Source organism: Condylura cristata, unplaced genomic scaffold, assembly GCF_000260355.1.
Source record: "Condylura cristata isolate star-nosed mole 26May11 unplaced genomic scaffold, ConCri1.0 scaffold00022, whole genome shotgun sequence".
Classification (NCBI taxonomy): domain Eukaryota; kingdom Metazoa; phylum Chordata; class Mammalia; order Eulipotyphla; family Talpidae; genus Condylura; species Condylura cristata.
Genome location: NW_004567123.1, coordinates 17,417,091 through 17,437,341, shown reverse-complemented (window position 1 = coordinate 17,437,341; position 20,251 = coordinate 17,417,091). Strand labels below are relative to the sequence as shown.

General features: G+C 48.2%; 1 protein-coding gene across 1 annotated transcript; it reads left to right on the top strand.

The window, feature by feature from the left end:
• Positions 1 to 1,528: 1,528 nt before the first annotated feature.
• TGIF2 (TGFB-induced factor homeobox 2) lies at positions 1,529 to 19,876 on the top strand. The gene is made up of 3 exons (XM_004687216.2): positions 1,529 to 1,667; positions 5,046 to 5,271; positions 17,285 to 19,876. Exons 2-3 carry the CDS (start codon positions 5,080 to 5,082, stop codon positions 17,804 to 17,806), a joined length of 714 nt encoding a protein of 237 aa, XP_004687273.1. The 5' UTR covers positions 1,529 to 1,667; positions 5,046 to 5,079; the 3' UTR covers positions 17,807 to 19,876.
• The last annotated feature ends 375 nt before the right edge of the window (positions 19,877 to 20,251 follow it).

Genomic DNA, 20,251 nt, shown 5'->3' with positions numbered 1-20,251 from the left:
AAGCCCCTTCTTCTGAGGTCCCTGCTCAAGCTCCCACAAGCTCTTTGATCCTGACCACTGCCCAGGGTTTTACTTTCTTACCTAGGACTCCCCAAGCTCCCTTTTTCTTGCTGAAGTTTTTGTGGACAAAACAGCATTTCTCCAGTAAATTGTCTGGGACCTCCACTCTGGGGCTCAGTTTCCCTCTCTGTAAAGTAGAGTGTTGGACAGTAACACCAAGACTTTGGTTCTTCTGTGAGGAGAGCAGTGTGGCCAATGGTTTCATGGAAGTCTGGCCTCAATGCTGAGTTCAGGTGTACCCTAACAATCTTTAATCAGCCTTCTGATTGGCTTGGGTCTTGTCGAGAAAACCGTTTGTTTTTTTGTTCCCAGAGTTCTCCATTGCTAAAGTGCAATTAAGGCCAAAAGTTGTTTTCCAGCTCAGGGTCCTAGATATTTAGGGCCAGATGAGGAGTCCCAGGAAAAGCTTCCCCTATGCTAACTCTGTAGTGAGGCTAACTCTGCTGGGCTCTAGGTGTTACAGACTCCCCCTAAGGCTATATGCAGTGAGTCAGCGGGATTTCGCAGTATGTTGTACTGGGAGCAGAGGCAGGCTTGGATAAGGCCAAGGAAACATGTTTCTGGAGTTGGGTGTTGTGGGAGAGGAAAAGGACACCAGTCAGGAGTGTGGGGCACTCCTAGCAAAAGGCCTGCCTCCTTCCAGAGCCTATCACAATGGGGTCAGGGAAGGGAACCAACCACAAGGGCTGAATGACACTGGGTGTGTGACAAGAAACAAGAACCCCCGTGAACCAGGGACTGACCCACTAAAGGCACCCACCTCATACACCTAGGACTGGACGGGATCACTTTCACACACACAAGGCGCCTCACTCAGGGTCATTCAGAGTGCTAAACACACTTTTTTGGCTTTACCTCAGGGTACTGGTGATATGTCTGACGACTGGACTTTGGGGGGAGTCAGCCGCCCCTCTACTAACTCTAAGGCCCTTGAGGGCGGAATTGACTTGGCTTTCAGAGCCCAATCCTTACCACTGAGGCCTAGACTAACTGGGCCTCAGTTTCCTCTCAGCACAAGCGGAACTACACTAGGGGGGTTGGGGGAAATCCCGGTGAAAGGAGCAGACGCGGTAACGTTAGGATTTACCGATTTCTCCTCTCGTAACGGCCCCCAACCCCGTGTGGAGCACACAGTAGGCGCTCCCGAAACGCCCTCAGAAAGCAGGAACGGGGCACTTCCTGCCCCAAGCGGGCTACCCCGATTCCGGGTTCCCACTACTCCTTTCCGAGGCCATGTGGCATTCCTGAGGGTGGGGGGTGGGCGCAGGAAGAAGGTGCCCTCCCGGCCCCGCCCCCTCCGTCGCGGTGGGCGGGGCGAAGCCCCTTGTTGCCGCCGTCAGCCCGCCCCGCGGGGGGTGGGCGTAGCTCGCCGCGCTCCTCACAAAGTTTGTTTTCTCCCTCCGGGCGGGTGGGGGAGGGCGAGGAGAGCGCGGAGGGGAGGAGAGGGGATCTGACGTCAGGCCGCGAGGTGCTTTCCAGCCGCGAGCTGTCAGGCCGAGTGTCAGGCAGGGCAGGTACGCGGCGCGCTCCCCCGGCGGCCCCCGCCCCCTGCCAGGACGCCCCGGACAGAGCCTGAGGCCGCGTGGACTGAAAAGCCGCTCGGAAAAGTCAGTGCGGGGCGCGGGAAGGGGGGGAGATGGGAGTAGGGGGCGCGCGGACAACTTGGAAAGTTTCTTTTTCTCGGCCGGGCGGGGGAGGGAGCGTCGTCCTGGCGCGTGTGATTGTGGGTGTGTTTGTTGGTCCCGACTGCGGTGTGGGGGCGGGAGCCGGTGGGGGGCTGCCCCACTGCGCGGGAGGAAGCGCTCTCAGGACCCTCTTGGGGGGTCCAGCTCCCCAGGATCTCGTCCCGGGAGACGGCCGCCCCTGCCTCTGGCCGGGGTGAGCGCGCGGGGGGCGGGTTTGTTTGGTTTCAAAAGTGCACGTTGCTAACCGCCGGCTGCCCGCCCCCCCCCCCCGCGACCGTGCCGGGGAGGGGGCCGCTGAGAGTGACAGCTGCGGGTGGGGGCAACGGGAAGGGCCCGGAGCTGGCGGGGCCGGAGAGCCCGCGCGAGTTCCCCTTTCCTTTGGAACAAAGGAAAGTCTGTCTCTGAGGCATCTGTCACTCCCTGGCGGGCCAAGGAAGCGGGGCGCGTGGGGCCGGCGACCCGAAGAAAGTTTGTGCGCGCCAGGACCCTCAGGCAGGCCGAGCGTGCGCCGAGCCTCCGGAGGGGAAGCGCGCAGTCTCAGGGGCTGGGGGCGGCCAAAATGGAGTCTGGGAGCAGGGCTGGGGTGGGGGGGCGGTGCGGAGGTGGGAGCCCAGCCCCCTCCCCTCCCCCTCCGGGCCGAGTTCGGAGCACAAAGCCGAGCGCGCAGGCTCGGCCGGCCCCGCGCCCCGAAGAGACAGCCAGCACCGAGCGGCGGGGGAAGGGGGTGGGAACCAAACTTTTGCTGCCCCGGGGCAGACACGTGAGTTTTCTTTCTTCCAGAGCCCCCGCCCCACCAGGCTTGCGGGCCCGCGAGGAAACTGGAGCTCCGAGTCTGACTCTGGCTGGGGGGCTGAGGGGTGCGGGCGCCGTGAGCCGAGGCCGATTCCCCGCCGCCCCGGGAGCCATGTGCTCCTTCACGGTCTGGCCCGCGGGGGAGGCAGCGCGCTTTGTGTGAACTGCTGGGAATGCGGCGTGAGTGCGCTGCCCGGGGGAGTGTCGGGCAGAGCCGGGGGAGTTGTCAGAAAGTTCCTGCGGGAGTAACTGCAGGTCGGCGTCGCAGAGTGTGTTGGAGGGTGTTCACCGGGTGTTGTGTCCGGAGGGTGCTGCCACAGGCCAGCTAGGGTAAGAAGGATCTCCGGTGTGATGACATCTGGAGTTTTCCCAGCCTGAGAGATCGTGGGTGGGCAGGTCGGTTGGAGTCGTGGGTGGGCACAGATCAAGAATTGGGTTAGTTGTGTGGATACCGGTTATTCACGAATTGGAGTTTATAAACTGTATGATGGTATTTGTCAGTGGAAACCATGGGGATGCCAGGGGCTGTGAGGGTTGCCTACGGTTAGAGTGCTAGTAGAGTTGCCTGGTGTGAGGGTGTGTGTATATGGTGTCGAGTGTGTGTGTGTAAAACCTTCTGGATTCTAAGCAGGCTGGAGCACAGGATACCACGGTGGAGAGGTCTGTAGACTGAGGGGCCATCTCCACAGCCCACTCCTAGAACCCTGCAAATGGGACTTGGCAGGCAGCCAGGGCAGAATTTGTACAGATAACCTTGAGTAAACTTCTCACAGCCTGCCAGAGCTGCATCCCTGAACCCAGATCCCAATTGCCCTGGACAACTAAACCTCAGAAATCTGACCTCAGAAAGCTGCCTGCTGAGCAGTGGCACCTCTCACTGATTCCTGACTCATCTCCAGGTGGCCTGGTGGGAGGGTAGACCCTTCCCTCGAAAGCCTGGCCTAGCCAGCCATGAGCTCTGGGCTCAGGCCCAAGTAGTGGAAACAAAACCTGGGAGATGCCAGAGTCTGTTGGCCCAGCCTGCTGGGGAGCTGTTAAAAGGCTGAGAGGGAGGAGCCTGGAGATTCTGGCATCTGCTTCGTGTGGAACTTTTGGTTTTATAATGTAAATCTCTTTTGCAAGTGTGAACAAGAAGATTGTCCTGGGGATGAGAGCAACTGAGTTAGGTTGTCTGGGGAAGCACCTCCTTTCATTTGACAGGTGAAGAGGGGCCTCTGGCAGAGAAAGGGGAGGACTTTTGTCCAAGGTCACACAGACTAAGTTGGAGGGATCAGAGCCCAGCCTTGTTCATTTATCTGATTTTTAAGGAGTTGATTTCAGGATCAGGCCAACGGCTAGATGGCAAAGGAGAATGAAAGATGAACAGTAGGGATAATTCAGTGCTCTCTGGAGGGCACATGGTAGGTGCTCAGTAAATATTTTGTGAATTGCTGTGACTGATAGAATTTCCAGAATCATTGGGTCTTGGGAGACCTGGAATGGAGTATACTGTGGGGAGAAGGCAGGTAGAGGACAAAGCATACTATCTGAGTCTAAACCCTACTTCCAGGCCATATCCTAGGGCTGGGATTTTTACCCCCATAACAGTTATATTGCAGTAAGTCTCATACCATACAATTTATCCCTTTTAAAATATAAAAATTAGTGTACTTGGAACTATAAAGCCATCACCACAATTTAAGAATATTTTTATCACCTCAAAAAGAAGAGTACAAAAGAAAAGAAACTCCATGCTCTTTATCACTCATGAATCCTCCCTCCATTCTGGATATTTTACAAAATGGAATCATAATATGTGGGTTTTGTGACTTGCTTTTTCACTTGGTGTATTTTCAAAGTTTATACTCATTGTAATATGGATTGGACTGGGACTTCACTCATTTTTATAGCCAAATAATGGTCCCTTGTAGGCATAGACCACATTTTGTTTATCCTTCATCTGTTGGTGGCACTTGGGATGTTTCCATCTTTTAGCCATTATGAATAATGTTTCTATAAAGGTATGTGCAAGGCTTTGTGTGGACACAGGTTTTCATTTCTCTTGGGTAAATAAATATCTAGGAGTGAAATTACCTGGTCACATGGTAACATATCTTGGGTGGCTTTCTCAGCTCTCTGGGCCCTGTTTTCTCATCTATAAAATAGTATTAGCTCCCTTATATGGGCTCTGTGAGGATTAAATGAGATAATAATTGTAAAGTGCTCAATTCAGCGCATGGAAAAGGGTAGGCCTCAGTGGTATAGCCATAATTATTTCTAGACTGGTGCTGCTTATTAATGAACTACCATTTCTTTTAGCAGTCATCTGCAGGCTCCAGAAAATGGAGCCTTTTTGGACTTAACCCTTCCAATCTCCCCAAGACTGTGGGTATGTCCTGAAGTTTTGAATGAATGGCAGTTCCCCATTTCTGGTGTTCTTGGATCTATATTGGTAGGTTTGGCTTAGATAAAAGGTGAGTGGGCTAGTGCAAACAGTAATGTCCCCATATCTTTTGTCACTTGTTCCAGGCTTACCCAAGGGCCAGCCTAGCTCCTAGACACCATGTCAGACAGTGATCTAGGTGAGGATGAAGGCCTCCTCTCCCTGGCGGGCAAAAGGAAGCGCAGAGGGAACCTGCCTAAGGAGTCAGTGAAGATCCTCCGGGACTGGCTGTACTTGCACCGCTATAATGCCTACCCCTCAGAGCAGGAGAAGCTGAGCCTTTCTGGACAGACCAACCTGTCGGTGCTGCAGGTAAGGAAGGGCTAAGAGGATGCCTGAGTTCTAGTCCTGTCCCAGCCCTGTTACTGACTAACTGTGTGTGACCTTGGGCCAGCCACCTCCCGTCTCTGGTCCTTATTTTCTTGGATCAGATGAGGACACCCCTGCTTTAAAGGAAAAAAAATGAAATGAGGTCATTGCAGCTAGATTTAAGATTTTTGAAAGTTCTGAAGAGGCAAGGGGTCGTTAGTAACGTCTGGGTGTCAGGGTCAACACAAGACAATGAGTGGGAAGGTAAAGCAGGCATTGAATATGTGGACTTTGGTGGACTTTGGCTACTGGCCCAAGAGCATGTTTGGATGTCAGCTTGGTGAAGGGCTACTGGTGATCTGCAGTGTGGTTTAAAAATGAGTTACCATCACTATCAAGGAAAGGGCAGAAGTTCTGGGGTCAAAAACGAGTTATGCCACACAGGAATTTTGAACCACATCTTGATGTCCCCTATACAGTGGGGTTAGAATCTGCCTGACCTAACTGTTGTGAGGAAGTGAAAATGCTCTGTAAACCATGCACATGGGTACACTCACATCATATTACCTGCTTTTTATTAGGGTTAAAGGCATTGTCTCTTGAATTGTCCTTCTCATGGACCACATGTGTATGGTGCTATTGAGGTAGGACAGCTTAGACCACCACAGTCTTGCCTCCAGCTTGCCTGTCACCTACAAGACAGATAGTTTAGCATCAGAATCCACACACTGCCCCATTGGCTCCCTTCATGAGCCAGGCAGCTTCTCCCCCAAGCTTTCTGCCTCCCTTTCCACCACTGTTCTTTCATAGCCCATTACTCCAACCTGTGACACCATCTTTCCTTCTTTTCTTAACCAGCCTTGAACCTCTGTGTTTTCCCAACTTTTCCCCCTCCTTCCTGAGGCCTCATTGTGAGAATTCAGCCCTCAGAACTCCTTATTAGCTGACTTTATATTTACTGGCTAGTGGTTAATCCCAAATAAGAAAGGCTCTAACTGAGAAAGGCTAAGAAAGGCTCTAGACTGAGTTACAGACCGTGAGTTGGAGCCTATCTTCTCCAGGGAGCATGGACCTTGGCCAAGTCATTGCCTTCTCTCCTAGCTTATTTCCTCAGCTGAAAAAGGGAGGTGTTTGTACCTCTTTGATAGGGTAGGAGGAGGGACAAAGGAGACAAAGTAGGGGACTCCCTGTGAAGTGTTTGGCTTGGAGTGGGTACCTTCCACTCTTATTTTCACTCTCCTCTCTATATATAATAGGTCTGGGACTGACCCCAATTGTCTAAAAGTGCCTAATATCTGTACCACCCAAGCACCCACTGTGCACAGCAGAAGAGTTGGGATCTCAAAATGGAAACGGACATGTCCTACCTTCAAGAGGTGTCTAACCTGGGGTAGGGTAGAGCTAGGAAGACCTGACCACTGCTGTTTGTAAAAAGTTATCAGTGATGAAAAAGAAGCAACAGAGACCTAGAGCAGGGCCTCTCAAGCTGGCCTGGAGCCTCAAAAGGTCTCTCAGAAGAGGTAGATTGAGCACACAGGATGTGGAACAGCACGAGCAAAAGACTGCAGCCTTAGACTTGGGATTACCTAGACAGTATCTTTGCTGGTTCCTTCAGTTTATTACAAAAGTGCACATCTGATTATGTCACATATTCCGCAACCCTGCTGTCCTCAGAATCCAAACTCTTAGGAGCTGACCAATATTATCTCATCTCTCAGTTCTGTCTGCCTCTGAGGTCCTTGAACACTCAGGTCACATAGGGGCCTTCTGCCTTGGTTTCTTGTCCTTTCCAGACCTGGCTCACTGCATTTAAGCGTTTCTCACGAACGCATTCTCTGACTTCTGGTCGATGTTTGAGGACACTGCTGTATATTTCCTCGTACTTGTGCTGTCAAATGAGTCACATTGTATTGGAACTGCTTTTTGTCAGGGTCACTATCAGATTTGTTTTTATTATTTTAAAAATTATTCATTTATGCATACAAGTGCTGGGATGTAGGCCAGAGGTGTGGGGTGGGGAGCTGTGTGTGAGAGGATTCACCAGAGAGAATGGAATTGGATTGACTGAAATACACTTCTGAGGGGAGCAACAGGCAAGACAGGAGAGGTCTGCTGTGCCATGTGGGTCAGTTCCCTGGCCCGGGTTCAAACTCATGCTACTTTGGCCACTTGTAGCTTCATAGTGCTGAGACTTAACCCCTTGCACCACCAGGAATGCCCTATATCGACTCCTTTTTAAAAATAATTTACATGTCCCCCCAAACATCTTCACTTGTGTCATTTTAGTTATCACATCACTTAAGCAAGTAAAGCTGGGTACAAAACTATTTGCTTTAGCCCTCTCTCTTCTTTTTCTTCTTCTTCTTTTTTTTTTTTGGTATGTAACCGGGGTAGAAGACATAGTTCCAAGGGAATGAAAGGAATTACCAGAGTGGGGAGCAGAACTGGTAGATTTACTGAAACACACTGCTAAGGGGGAGCAGCAGGCGGGACAGGAGAGGTCTCCTGTGCTATATGTGGGTCATATCCCTGGCTGGGGATGGAACTCAGTCCCTGACCATGATAGTGCTGAGACTTAACCCGTAGACCATCACCTTGCTTTTGCTTTTATACATAAACTACAAAATAAAGTTTTCCAAAGTAAAGTAATAGCCAGTGAGGTGTTCCATCTAACTGCATTAATGAAAAATAGTGGTATTTTTGCTGATTGGATTGTTGCAGGTAATATGAGGGAGGGACACTGTTTCTGCAATGGAGCAAGTCTGTATTGCCAGAGGCCACAGCAAGAGCCAGTCTCCCTCTGATCAAAATGGAACCAAAAGATAAAGCAGTCAAGTGGAGAACTAGTGGATATGTGGTTTCCCCTTAAAGATAGATCTGGGCCAAAGATTACCGGAAAGGAGACATACCTCAGAGGACAGACTGGCTAGATCCAGGCATTCCCTATTAGGAGCCGGGGGACCATCCAGCACTCCCTGATGGAAAGTGCACCACAATCCCAAAGGCAGCAACCACTTGAACACCTCTGCTAGGAGGCATTAAAATTTCCTGACTGTAACTGATAACTTCAAGTTGACCCCATCTCTTTCTTGGCTCATGTGGTCAGTCACCAATTCCTATACATGATCCTCTTAAATATCACTCACAAATCAATTTTTTTTCCTTTGGCTTTACCCCCACTCCTTAAAACCCTTCAATTAATGCTGCTGCCCTAGTACATCACCTGGCCGTACCTATATAAAGGACCCCTTGCAGGACACCCCCACCTCCCCATATGTTCCTGCCAAACTCTCACCATCCCAGACCTGGGAGACCTGAGATTCTTGGAAGACCTGCGCTTTACCTGCCGAGAGCATTTTAACAGTATCTGTAACTGCCTAAGTGAGTACAGACATAGGCCTGCCTAGTCTTACTTACCGCTATATTCCAAGTGCTTGGTATTTGCTAGGTGTTCAGTAAATAATTGTTGAAATAACAGAAGATAAAGATAAATGTCAACAGGCAGTACCTCAGAAGTATAGGAAAATGCATTGAATTCTCAAACCAGAAAATTTGGCTTAAGTATCTAAAGGCCTCTTTTTTCTTGTATTTTGTTCACTTCATTTTGTATTAAGAACATTTGCAAATATCCTCAATAGCGAATTTTATGGTGCACCCTGGTAGGTCACCTGGTTTCAACAAGCATCAACACTTTCCTGGCTTGTTTTCCTTCTCCTTGGGGACATCTCTTTTAATTGTCTCCTACCAGCCCAGAAGCAATCTCATTAGCAAGTCAATGAGTCATTTAACTAACTGGTTTGCTGGTACTAGCCCCAGGGCTAAGCAGTTGGGAGGGTAATGCCAAAAAAAAAAAAAAGGGATTTCATAGTTCTCTGTGACTCCCTCTAAAGCCACTTTATTTCTTTTCTTTCTTTTTAAAGATTTATTTATTTTACTTATTGATGCATACAAGAACTGGGGTACAGGCCAGAGATGTAGGAGGGTGAGAGGCTTCACAACTGAGGCAGAGTGGGGAACAGAGCAGGCAGATTAACTGAAATTCACTGCTGAGGGTAGCGGTGGGTGAGACAGGAGGTCTGCTGTGCCAAGTGAGTCAGCTCCCTAGCCAGGGATCTAACTTGTGCCGTGCTGCAGTGGTCATTCGTGGACAGCTTCATAGTGCTGCGTTTTAACCCCTTGGGCCACCAGCGAGGCCCCTAAGCCCACTTTATTTCAACTGTAATAGTTCTGATTGTTCTGAGGGGCTGCTTGTTGGGGGAAGGAGGGAGGGTAAACATAATTGGGAGGGTTCAGGCCTCATTCCTGCCCTCTGTAATATGATTGCAGAATACTCAGCCAAGCCCAGTGCTGTATTAGAAAAACAACAGGCATTATCCCTGCTCTCTGGGGAAGCCTTTGGGGGGAGGGCAAACATTATTTAAAGGGTTAAAATTCGATGTAATGAATTACCTATTCAGAAGGCTTATCTCAGGAAACCACATCTGAATGGAGTCCAGATTGACCTGAAGGAGTTGGGAGAGGGGGTGGGGGAGGGGTTCAGGGGGCAGCAGTCCCTCTGGTATGGGGCAGGGGGCAAGAAAAGAGCCCTGTGCTGAAGCTGTAGTGGTCTGCTAGTTGTGGTGAGGGTTGTCTTGGCCTGGTCCCAAGTGACCCTTTGAGTTGGGAGCTGCTTTCCTTACCTTGGCTCCAAAACTAGCTGTTCTCATTCTTCCCACAAGTAAACTCTGTCTCCTTACCTCAAGAACTTTCATCTGTGTGTGCACTTTCTTGATCATCTATGTAAGCTTTTTCTTTTTTTGCATCAAGGGTTGGGCCGGCAAGGACAAGTTAAACCTGGGGGCTCAGCCATTGATTCCTAAGCCTAGACAACAGAACTCCAGAGAACTTATTTAAAAACAAATTACTGAATCTACACAGCTAGATCTGTAAAGCAGTTGAGAAGTAGTTATTTAACAATCTTTTTAAATTGCCCAAGGTGATTCTAATAGGACCTGCCTCTTAAAAGCACCTGATGGAGGTAGTCACAACACAAATTGAGGTGCCTGGTGTCTAGAAGTCTCTTCTGCCTTCTCTCTCACACAACTAGACAGACATTAATATTAAAGCATGTGTAACGCCTGCTTCAACTCCCTGCTCTAGGTCAAGGCCTTCCTCAGCTTCCGGGGTGTGATAGTGATTGCTCCTGTGTCCTTCATCTCGGCCATTGATTTAAAAAAAATACAGACAAGGCAACAGCCTTTCAGATAGAACCCTGTTTTATGGTAGAGACAGAGTTTCAGGCACCCAGCCTGTTTTGCCATATCAATCACAGAATTCACCTTGGCATTCTCCCTGCCACCACCCCCAAGGACCTTGAGTGGGGACAAGTCACATGCCTTTTTACTGACTGAGGCATGGGTAAGGCAGCAAGAGGGGGCAAAGAAAATCCTGATAGCCTGTTATCACAGTTGGTATTCACGGTGTGCTCAGGCCTCCTGCCCTTGCCCCCCTCAGCTGTGCATTTCTATCGGATGAGAAGACTAAACAGACTAAGTAGGCTGCCAAGTTTTCTGAGTATTGGGGATGGGGGGAGGGGTCTGTTGTTCTCTGCTCAGAATTATAAGCCAAAGTGGGAGGTGCAGCTAAGGGCTATGTGCCCACACAGCACACAGCTGCTAGAAGCCCAGGCTTCCCGCCCTAAGACTGCTCTTTCAACAACATGAGTGCTGTGCCAGTGTTAGTGACCCAGGTTAGTGTGACCTGGTCCTTTCCCGTGGGTCAGGATGAGATGGAGAACTCTCCTGTAGCACAGGTAGTGAGGAAGCAGCTGCAGGATGGAGGGATGGCATCTGAGCAAGGAGTCTGCAGACTGGCTCTCTCCAGTCTTCTCTCCTAGCTGTAGTTGCCTGGATCAGATCCAAGCCTTTGCATTATGATCTTGAGCAAGTTACTAAACCTCTCTAATCAGGGTCTTTAAAAAAACAAAAAAGATTTATTTTTCATTTATTTATGCATGTAAGAGCTGGGATGCAGGCTAGAGTGGGGGTGGTGATAGGATTCATCAGAGACAGTGGGGAGCAGAAGGGGTGGATCTACTGAAATACACTGCTGGCAGCATGTGAGACAGGAGAGGTCTGCTGCACCACGTGGGCCACCTCCCTGGCCAGGGATCATTTGATAGTGTTAAGACTTAACCCCTTGTGCCACCAGGGAGGCCCCAGATTAGGGCCTCTTATCAGAGTTTCAAAAGCTGAAGATTAAATGATTAATATGAAATGTTCAGAAAAGCACCTGACGTTTTGTTTTCCACACATTTGCTAGTATTATTAAATGATGACTATTCAGCGATACCTCTGTTCCTGTTTGATAAGACATAGAAATAGAGTAAAAGTAGCAGTTGGGACCCAACTGCCAGGAGTCCTGGATTTGAACACCATCTCTGCTCTTGGAAGCTATGTGACTTAAGGAAAGTTCTTTCATCTCTTCAAGTTTCCTCAGTACTTTTGGGAGACTGCTCCCCACCTTCTAGGTTCAGGTGCAGATGAATTAATGCAAGTGAGATGACTGACACCATCTTAGGTATCAAAGGTGCTTTGTTAGCTGTTTAGACTTAACCACTCCTTGGGGCTCTCCTCAGCTCTAGCCAGGACTTAGCTCAACCAGTGTCCCTGATTCCTACTGTTCTGGGTGTGTTGTCTTGTACTGGACCATAGAATTGAAGAGGTGTAAGTAAGCCAGGGGCAAGGTCTTTCCAGATGTGATTGAGGAAGGAAGAGAAGGACTGCAAGAAGATTCCAGGTTTGACCCTCCCTGGTGATGCCTTAGGGGTTAAAGCGCAGCTCTATGAAACTGTCGACCTGCTGCTTTTCTCAGTAGTGTATTTCAGTCAGTCTGCTGTTCTGTTCTGTTCTGTTCACCACTCTGTCTCTGGCGAATCCTTTCACGGCCCCTGCACCTCTGGCCTGTACCCCAATTCTTGTATGCATAAGTAAATATATATATATAAAGATTTATTAATTTATGCATACAGAGCTGGGGTACAGGCCAGAGGTGCAGGGGCCGTGAGAGGATTCACCAGAGACAGAGTGGGGAGCAGAACAGGCCTACTGACAAGTACACTGCTGAGGGGAGCAGTGGGCTGGTCAGGTGAGGTCTGCCACGCCATGTGGATCACCTCTGGGGCAGCTATGGAACTCATGCAGAAGTGGCTTTAGCTTCTCAGTGCTGTACTTTAATCCATTGAGCCACTAGGGAGGGTCCAATATTTTTTTTAAAGGAAGATTCTGACTCTGCCCTGCCCAGGAGCTTTATCATCTTGACAGGGCCAGGTGCCTATCCAGGGTGCATCTCCAGGTACTAGTTCTTATCACAGTGGTTTCCCTGTGACTACATAGAGGGAGAGTCTATAAGAAGGTAGTGCCCAAAAGCCTACTAGGTATGGGTCAAGAAAGATGATAGAAAGGGGTAGAAACTAGTACCAAAGCCCTGTGGAGAAATGGGCCTTTGATCCATTCAGCAAACATTAGAGGAATGTTAGGCATTGCTGCAGCCCACACAGTTCCCAACATCAGTACATGGAGGGGTGGGGGAGGGATTCCTGTCCTTTCTTCCCTTTACAGCAGCTAGTAAGTGCTTTGTTAGTATCTGTTGATAAACTGAAAGAGACAAAATCATAAGGACCTTGAATGTGAGAATTAGGTCTTGCCACTATGTGGCTCTGTTAGCAGTTTTTCATGGCTAGTTAGCAGTTCTACCCTAGTGGGATGGATCATCCCTCTTCGCACCTTGTCTGCTATTCCTCTTTCTGTCAGTTCCGTAAAGGAAACCCTTCCCTGCCTTAGGACCTTGGTATTTGCTGTCCTCTCTATCTAGGATATTCTTCCCACAGCCTTGTGTACAGTCAGCTATTTCTTATCCTGTAGGCCACCTTTCTAGACTTTTTAATCTACGGAAGACTTTTATCTTTACATGCTACCCTTTTATTCCTGTCTTTTTCCTCCTGGCACTTAGGGGTGGCCATTTACCCTATTTGTTTATTGCCAGTCCCACATCTAAATGGACTCTGAGCTCCATAGCACAGCGCATATGTCTGTTTAATTCATAAAGGCATTGATAGCACTGAGAACTGAGTCTAGCACATAGTAAGCATGCAGTAGATACTGTTTGAATGAACACAAAGACTTGAAAGGGAAAGCAACAGGAAAGTGAGAAGTACTAATTTCTAGTGACTGCAATTAGCTGGACTCTGGGGCCAGTGACAGCCTCAGAGAAAGATCCAGAGAGGCACAACTCCTGCTTTTTCCAGATCCAAAGGCCCAGGCTTGGGGATCCCTGACTGGAAGTAGAATTCAACCTGGATTCGCTAGGCTGAGCTTTATATGCATTCACCAGTGAAATGACAGTTAATGAAACTCATAGGACAAAGTAAATATTAGAGAAAAATTGTATCCACGTGACTGTTCAGTATATGGCAGTTATTGGTAAAATTTTCTCCACTCATACTCCCAAAAAGATGCCTGGATGTGTGGCTATCTACCAGACCACACCCATATCCTACCCTGTGCACATACCCAATTTCTTTCTTTCTTTTTTTTTTAAGATTTATTTATTTATACATTACAGAACTGGGCTGGGATACAAGCCAGAGGTGCGGGGGGGGGGGGTGAGAATTCACCAGAGACTCTGGGGAGCAGAACAGGCCGACTGATAAAGAACACTGCTGACAGGAGCAGCGGGCAGGTCAGGAGAGGTCTGCCATGCCATGTGGATCACCTCCGGGGCTGGTGGGGATCAAACTCATGCTGAAGTGGCTTTAGCTTCTGTGTGCTGTGCTTTAACCTGCTGCACCACCAGGGAGGGCCGGCACACACCCAATTTCTAATGTTTCCTCTCCCCTACTTTGGAGTTGGCAAAAATGGTTAGGAAATTTTTCCCCTGTGGTATCTCCAGTATCTGCAAGAGGAAGAAGTACTTGAAAAGGAGGTTATGGGATTATATTTACTTATTTAAGGAAAGTTGTTTTTTTATTTTTAAGATTTATTTATTTGTGCATACAGAACTGGGGTACAGGCCAGAGGCTCAGGGGCGGCGAGAGGCTTCACCAGAGACAGAGTGGGGAACAGAACAGGCATATCGACGAAGTACACTGCTGAGGGGAGCAGAGAGTGGGTCAGGAGAGGTCTGCCACACCATGTGGTCACCTCCGGGGCAGGCGGGAATTGAACTCATGTGCAAGCGGCTTTAGATTCTCAGTGCTGTGCTTTAACCGGCTGCGCCACCAGGGAGGGCCTTAAGGAAAGTTATTTTAAAACAGTTTTGTATTAATAAGCTTACATCAAACATGAAACTAAGGAACTGTCTAGTCTAATCTGTTGTTGTTTTTAAATAATGCCCAACTATCCTCCTTAGTGCAGTTAAAGCACAGCACAAAGAAGCTAAAGGCACTTCCACATGAGTTTGATCCCTGCCTGCCCCAGAGGTGACCCACATGGAACAGCAGACCTCTCCTGACCTGCCTGCAGTGTACTTCCATGATCTGCCTGTTCTGCCCCCTACTCTGTCTCTGGTGAATCCTCTCACCACCCCTGCACCTCTAGCCTGTACCCCAGTTCTGTATGCATAAATAAATAAGTCTTTAAAAAGATAAAATAATGTCCAACTAAACTGCTGTTCAGGCTATTATGACAGTAATCAGAGGAAAGAGTATGACTGATCTTTGTGGATTGTCAAGAGTGATGCCGAGATTTAGGTGCCTGCTGCACTAGGCACGCAGAAGCTGTTCCTGTTCTTCAGATAGAAACATTCTCTCTCTCCTTTCATATTGTCATTCCTTCATAGGTGAAGAGTTTTAGGTCCTATACCAGTTGCAGGTGAACAGAGAATTTGTTCTAATCATCTAATCTGGTCCTGTTGTTAATGTCTTAGAGCAGCCAAATTAGAGGCATGGGCATTCTCCAGATGAAGAGGGCATTCCAGAAAGGAAGAATGTGGTATGCAAAAGGCATGATGGCTATGGAGGGCGGGAGGGAATCATAGGACCTGAATAAGTAATCTTCACACAGAAGAATATAAGGACTGAAAAAATAGATCATGACAGAGGAGGCCCAGGAGACTGGACTTGATCCTAGATGCAGCAGGAGACAAATGGAAGTCTTCTAGAAGAAGTAAGTCACTGCATTTTAGAAAAAGGAACAACCACTGAAGAGGCTTAGGTGGAGAGTCACAAAACTGGGAGCTATTAAAAGAGAGTCCAGACATGCCTTGATTTTGCAGCATACTACTAATAATGAAAAATTTCCTGCCCACTGTTTGGCTCCAGAAAGATTGATCTGAGCAATCAGCTACCCTGCCCCCATTAAGAAAAATTGCTTATGAAAATTATCTTGTTTTATGGTATGTATCTTGAAAGTCATATAATTTTTGTTGGATATGTTAGGAAGTATGTGTACCTGTAGACATGTGTATATCTTTTCTTTGTACCTATAAAGAAGAGAGTAGAAAGTTTTCTTTAATTAGGTACACTTAAATTATTTAGGTGGAAACTAATTAGTGAGTAGTTGTAATTCTTAGAATCTGCATGGATTCATTTTAGGTCTGTATATAATTGAAGAGCTGTTTATTTTCAACTTTGTTTAGATGGTGCAGTCTTTGTCCATGTACTTAGCCTTTCTGCTTGACGTTTTAGAAAATGTCTATGCTTTTGAAGACACCATTTTGCTTTAAAACTATCATTTTCCTTTTCAAAATGTCATCTTTTGTTTTTGTTTTCTTGATATTCAAGATGATAATTTAGTGAGTTAACAGTCCAGATGCACTCATCTTTGAGTGAAGAACTTTGTTTTAAATCTGTAATCACTATGAATATTTAAATTCTCATGATATTGTAAGGGTTTTGTTTTGTTTGAAATAACTGATTTGTTTACTATTTACTTGATAAACACAAATCTCTGGAAAGGTGCACTCAGTCAGCTAGACAGGAATGGGGTTAAGGATAATGGTAGCTTTCTCAGTAGCATATAGGAAAGACAAAGATGTTGGTTGAATGCACATTCATGTAGATCAGGGATTTGCTTGCAGAGTTATCTTCTACCTGATAATCCTTTTGTGCTTTATAGCTTTTCTCTCACTCCCCCTCCAGTGCACTAGAATTCTGCTCTAGGGATTTTGGAGTGAACTGCCCTTGTCACTGCCTCACTTCTCCCTCATATTTAACTGGGCACCAGGTCCTGTCATTTCTAGTTTCCCAAAAAGATCAGGTTTTGTCATTTTCCTCCCCGCTTTCACCCTGTATTTCAAATAACAAGTGACTCTGTTTAAAACCCTCCTATAGCTCCCTATTACCTTTACCATAAACAACCAAGTCTCCACCAGAAGAGGTGTAGCCTCTAGCTGCCACTCTGAGCCCCAGCCTCACAGGCCTGCCTTCTCCATATGCATTCAGCTACCACCTGCCACAAGGCCTTTGATGCCTCCAAATCAAAGGCTCTGCTCCCTTTCCGACTCCTATCAAAACCACTAATCCTTCAGCTCTCAATTTACAAGCCATTTCCTCAAGACTACCTTGAGTCCTCCCATTATGTTTCCAACAGCACCATTGTAGCCAGTTGCAATTTTATATTTGTGTACTTCTTAACTCTTCCCAATATAAACCTTTTGGAGGGTTGGGATTGTGTCTGTTGTTTGCAGCCTGGAACGGAGGTGCTTCACAGCTATTTTTTTTTTTTTTAAGATTTATTTTATTTGTACATACAGAACTGGGGTACAGGTCAGAGGCACAGGGGCGGCGAGAGGCTTCACCAGAGACGGAGTTGGGGACAGACCAGGCAGATGGATGAAGTACACTGCTGAGGGGAGCAGCGGGCGGGTCAGGAGCGGTCTGCCGCGCCATGTGGTCACCTCCAGGGCAGGCGGGAATCGAACTCATTCGGAAGCGGCTTTAGATTCTCAGTGCTGTGCTTTAACCCACTGCGCCACCAGGGAGGGCCCTTCACAGCTATTTTTTATTGAATAAACTGATGGTCTCTTATACTCATTCTAGATATGCAACTGGTTCATCAACGCTCGGCGGCGACTTCTCCCAGACATGCTTCGGAAGGACGGCAAAGACCCCAACCAATTCACCATTTCCCGCCGCGGGGGTAAGGCCTCAGATGTGGCCCTCCCCCGTGGCAACAGCCCCTCAGTGCTTGCTGTGTCGGTGCCAGCACCCACCAATGTGCTCTCCTTGTCTGTGTGCTCCATGCCACTTCACTCAGGCCAAGGGGAAAAGCCTGCTGCTCCTTTCCCACAAGGGGACTTGGAGCCCCCCAAGTCCCTGATGACCCCTGGTAGCACACTCACCCTGCTGACCAGGGCTGAAGCTGGAAGCCCCACAGGTGGACTCTTCAACACACCTCCGCCCACACCCCCAGAGCAGGACAAGGACGACTTCAGTAGCTTCCAGCTGCTGGTAGAGGTGGCACTACAGAGGGCTGCTGAGATGGAGCTTCAGAAGCAACAGGACCCATCGCCTCCATTACTGCACACTCCCATCCCCTTAGTCTCCGAAAACCCCAAGTAGGCCTCTTGTCAGCAGAGGTGCTTGAGGCTTGAGCCAGCTGTCCTGGGTTTCCGTTTTGGTTCCCTTTCATACAGAGGGTTTTCTTGGATCACTGCCAAACATCAGGATCATCTCCTCTGTCCAGAGGCCTTCAGCAGGAAGACGCCAGCTGGTGTCACTGCACTGTGACGGGGACCTCTCCTCTGCTGACTCCCGTTTCTCCAGGCTTTCTCAGTGGTGAGACCAAGAGATCGGAGTCAGGCATGGTGCTGCTGCTGCTTCTCCAGAGACTCCCTAGGACACCTTTGTTTCAGCCTGTTTTCCTGGGCTGGGCAGAGGAAACCTGCCAAGTTCAGACCTATGCTGGGTCCAATATGCCCAAGAGCCAGGCCTCTTTTTGTTAAGCCAAGTATGGATGTTCCAAGTTCATGAGTGTAATCAAAAGAGGAACTTAGCAGATGTAACAGTACTGACTCCAATTGAATGGTTAGGTTTTCACTAAACTTTGTGTTTTTTTCCCATTTTGCTGTGGTTTGCATCAGAGGGAGTAGTTAGCCCAGGTGTGGGGAATAAATGTCATGTGGAGTCAGAGGAACTGGGAATGAGCCACCACTATAGCTGGTAATTGCTTTAGGAGGAAGGAGTATTTTAGTTTGGGGACCAGCTAAATCTTTGCAAAATTCCAAATAGTTGTTTCTTTGGTTTGGTTTACCAAAAAGAAAAGAGGAAAAAAAAAAATGTGGGCCTTGGCTTTTCTGTATCAGGCACAGAAGGGGATAAAGCCACATCCTGGTGAGGATTCAACAGAATCTGACCAAACTTAAGTGCAGAGCAGAGAAGGATGATAAATCAGAGAGTTGTTTTTTAATTTTGTTGTTTTTACTGTATTCTGGGGGGTGGGGGAAAGTAAGCTAGACTGAGGCAGTGGGTTGTGTTTTGTTTTTTTTTTCCTCTTTAATGTTTTTTCCTTCTGTACTTTTGAAAGCTGTGCCCTGCAGCCTGAGTTTTGAATTCCTTTAGGAACTTGGGATTAGTGGGGGACAAGATGTCAAAGGCTGCCAGTAGCTCCTGCTTGGAGAGAAGTGGAGCCATCTACTGGTCAGGAAGCCCTTTTAGTTGACTCAAACTTTAGCTAATTTTCCCAGGCTAGTGGCAGGAAAGGAGGAAGCAGGGGATAGTGCCTCCAGTTGGTGAGGATCTGCCTTTAGAGGAAGCTGGGGCTGGAAATCACGTTATGAAACCTGTTCACTATCTGTGTTGCACCTTTCTTTAAATTGGAGTTGTTCAGGCCCCTGCCCTGAACTCCACAGTAAAACTGATCACAGTTGGTCTTAGTCTCCCCCACCATATCTTATTTTGCTGAAAATGTTAAACAGCAATATACCCCATCCTTTATATATCCTAAGAAACACTAACCCTAGGTTATTACTAGCCAAAATATTTTTGTTCTGAATAACATCGTTACTGGACCAAAAGACAGGTCAGGATCCTCAGCCTGTAGTCCCAAAAGCTGCCAGGTTAGGCAGAAGGGGAAGTTCCTGGTATTGACTGACTTGGGTGGGAGAAAGGCAGCAACATGTGTTCTGTCATTTCTAGGATGATCCCTGAAGGCTTCAGGGAAGCTCCCCACTTAGTGACTTGGCCCTTCCATTCCTGTGGGAGTAAGGAGAGGGAGCTTTGCTCTCTGGGCAAGGTTACCAGGCTCTCAATGCCTCACCTGGCTGCTGCTTCTAGTGCCCCTTCCATGCATGCCCCAGGGGGATCAGGGATCCTCACCTCCCCCTCACCCCCCCCAGGCCCAGCTGGGGAAGAATGGCCAAGGCAGCTTCAAGGTTGAAGCAACTGTCCAGTTTCTTCCGTCCCGCCCATTTGTGAGCCTAAGTCTGGTGACTTGCAGGTTGCTTGTAACGGGAAACTTGAATTATGCTGGGCTGGGGTGCACTGAACTGTGGCGGGGGTGAGGGAGCCATGCTGCTGTATTTTGGTTGGCATTCCCCTCTTATGCAGGATGGGGAGGGTAGGGCTATGGCAGCCTCTGCTTGGTTTGGTTGTGAGATAAACATGGAGAAGCACAGTTACCCGTTGAATTATTTGAGCAAAAAACTACTGTAAATAACTTGTTTTTGTCTTGTCAATTAAAGTTGTTTTTGGGTTTTGGTTTGTTTGTTTTTTAAAGCAGACAGTTCTTCATTGATCCAGTGACCCTGGATCCCACACCTGGGCACAGGGTGGTTTCTGAGTTCTGACTCTGCATTACTCCTTTCTCCACCCCTGTGGTAGCCAGCTGTAAGTGTTGTCTGCATCCTTATTTACTTGGTCAGTCTTAGGTCCTGTTGAACACAATGTGCAGGAGGCTAATGTGTCAAGCTCAGCTAGTAAGTTCACTGGAATCAACAGTCAAGTTTTGAGGACCCTGAGGGAGCTGGAGATCGTCTTCCCCTCCCTATAGGGAAAAAGCATGACTGT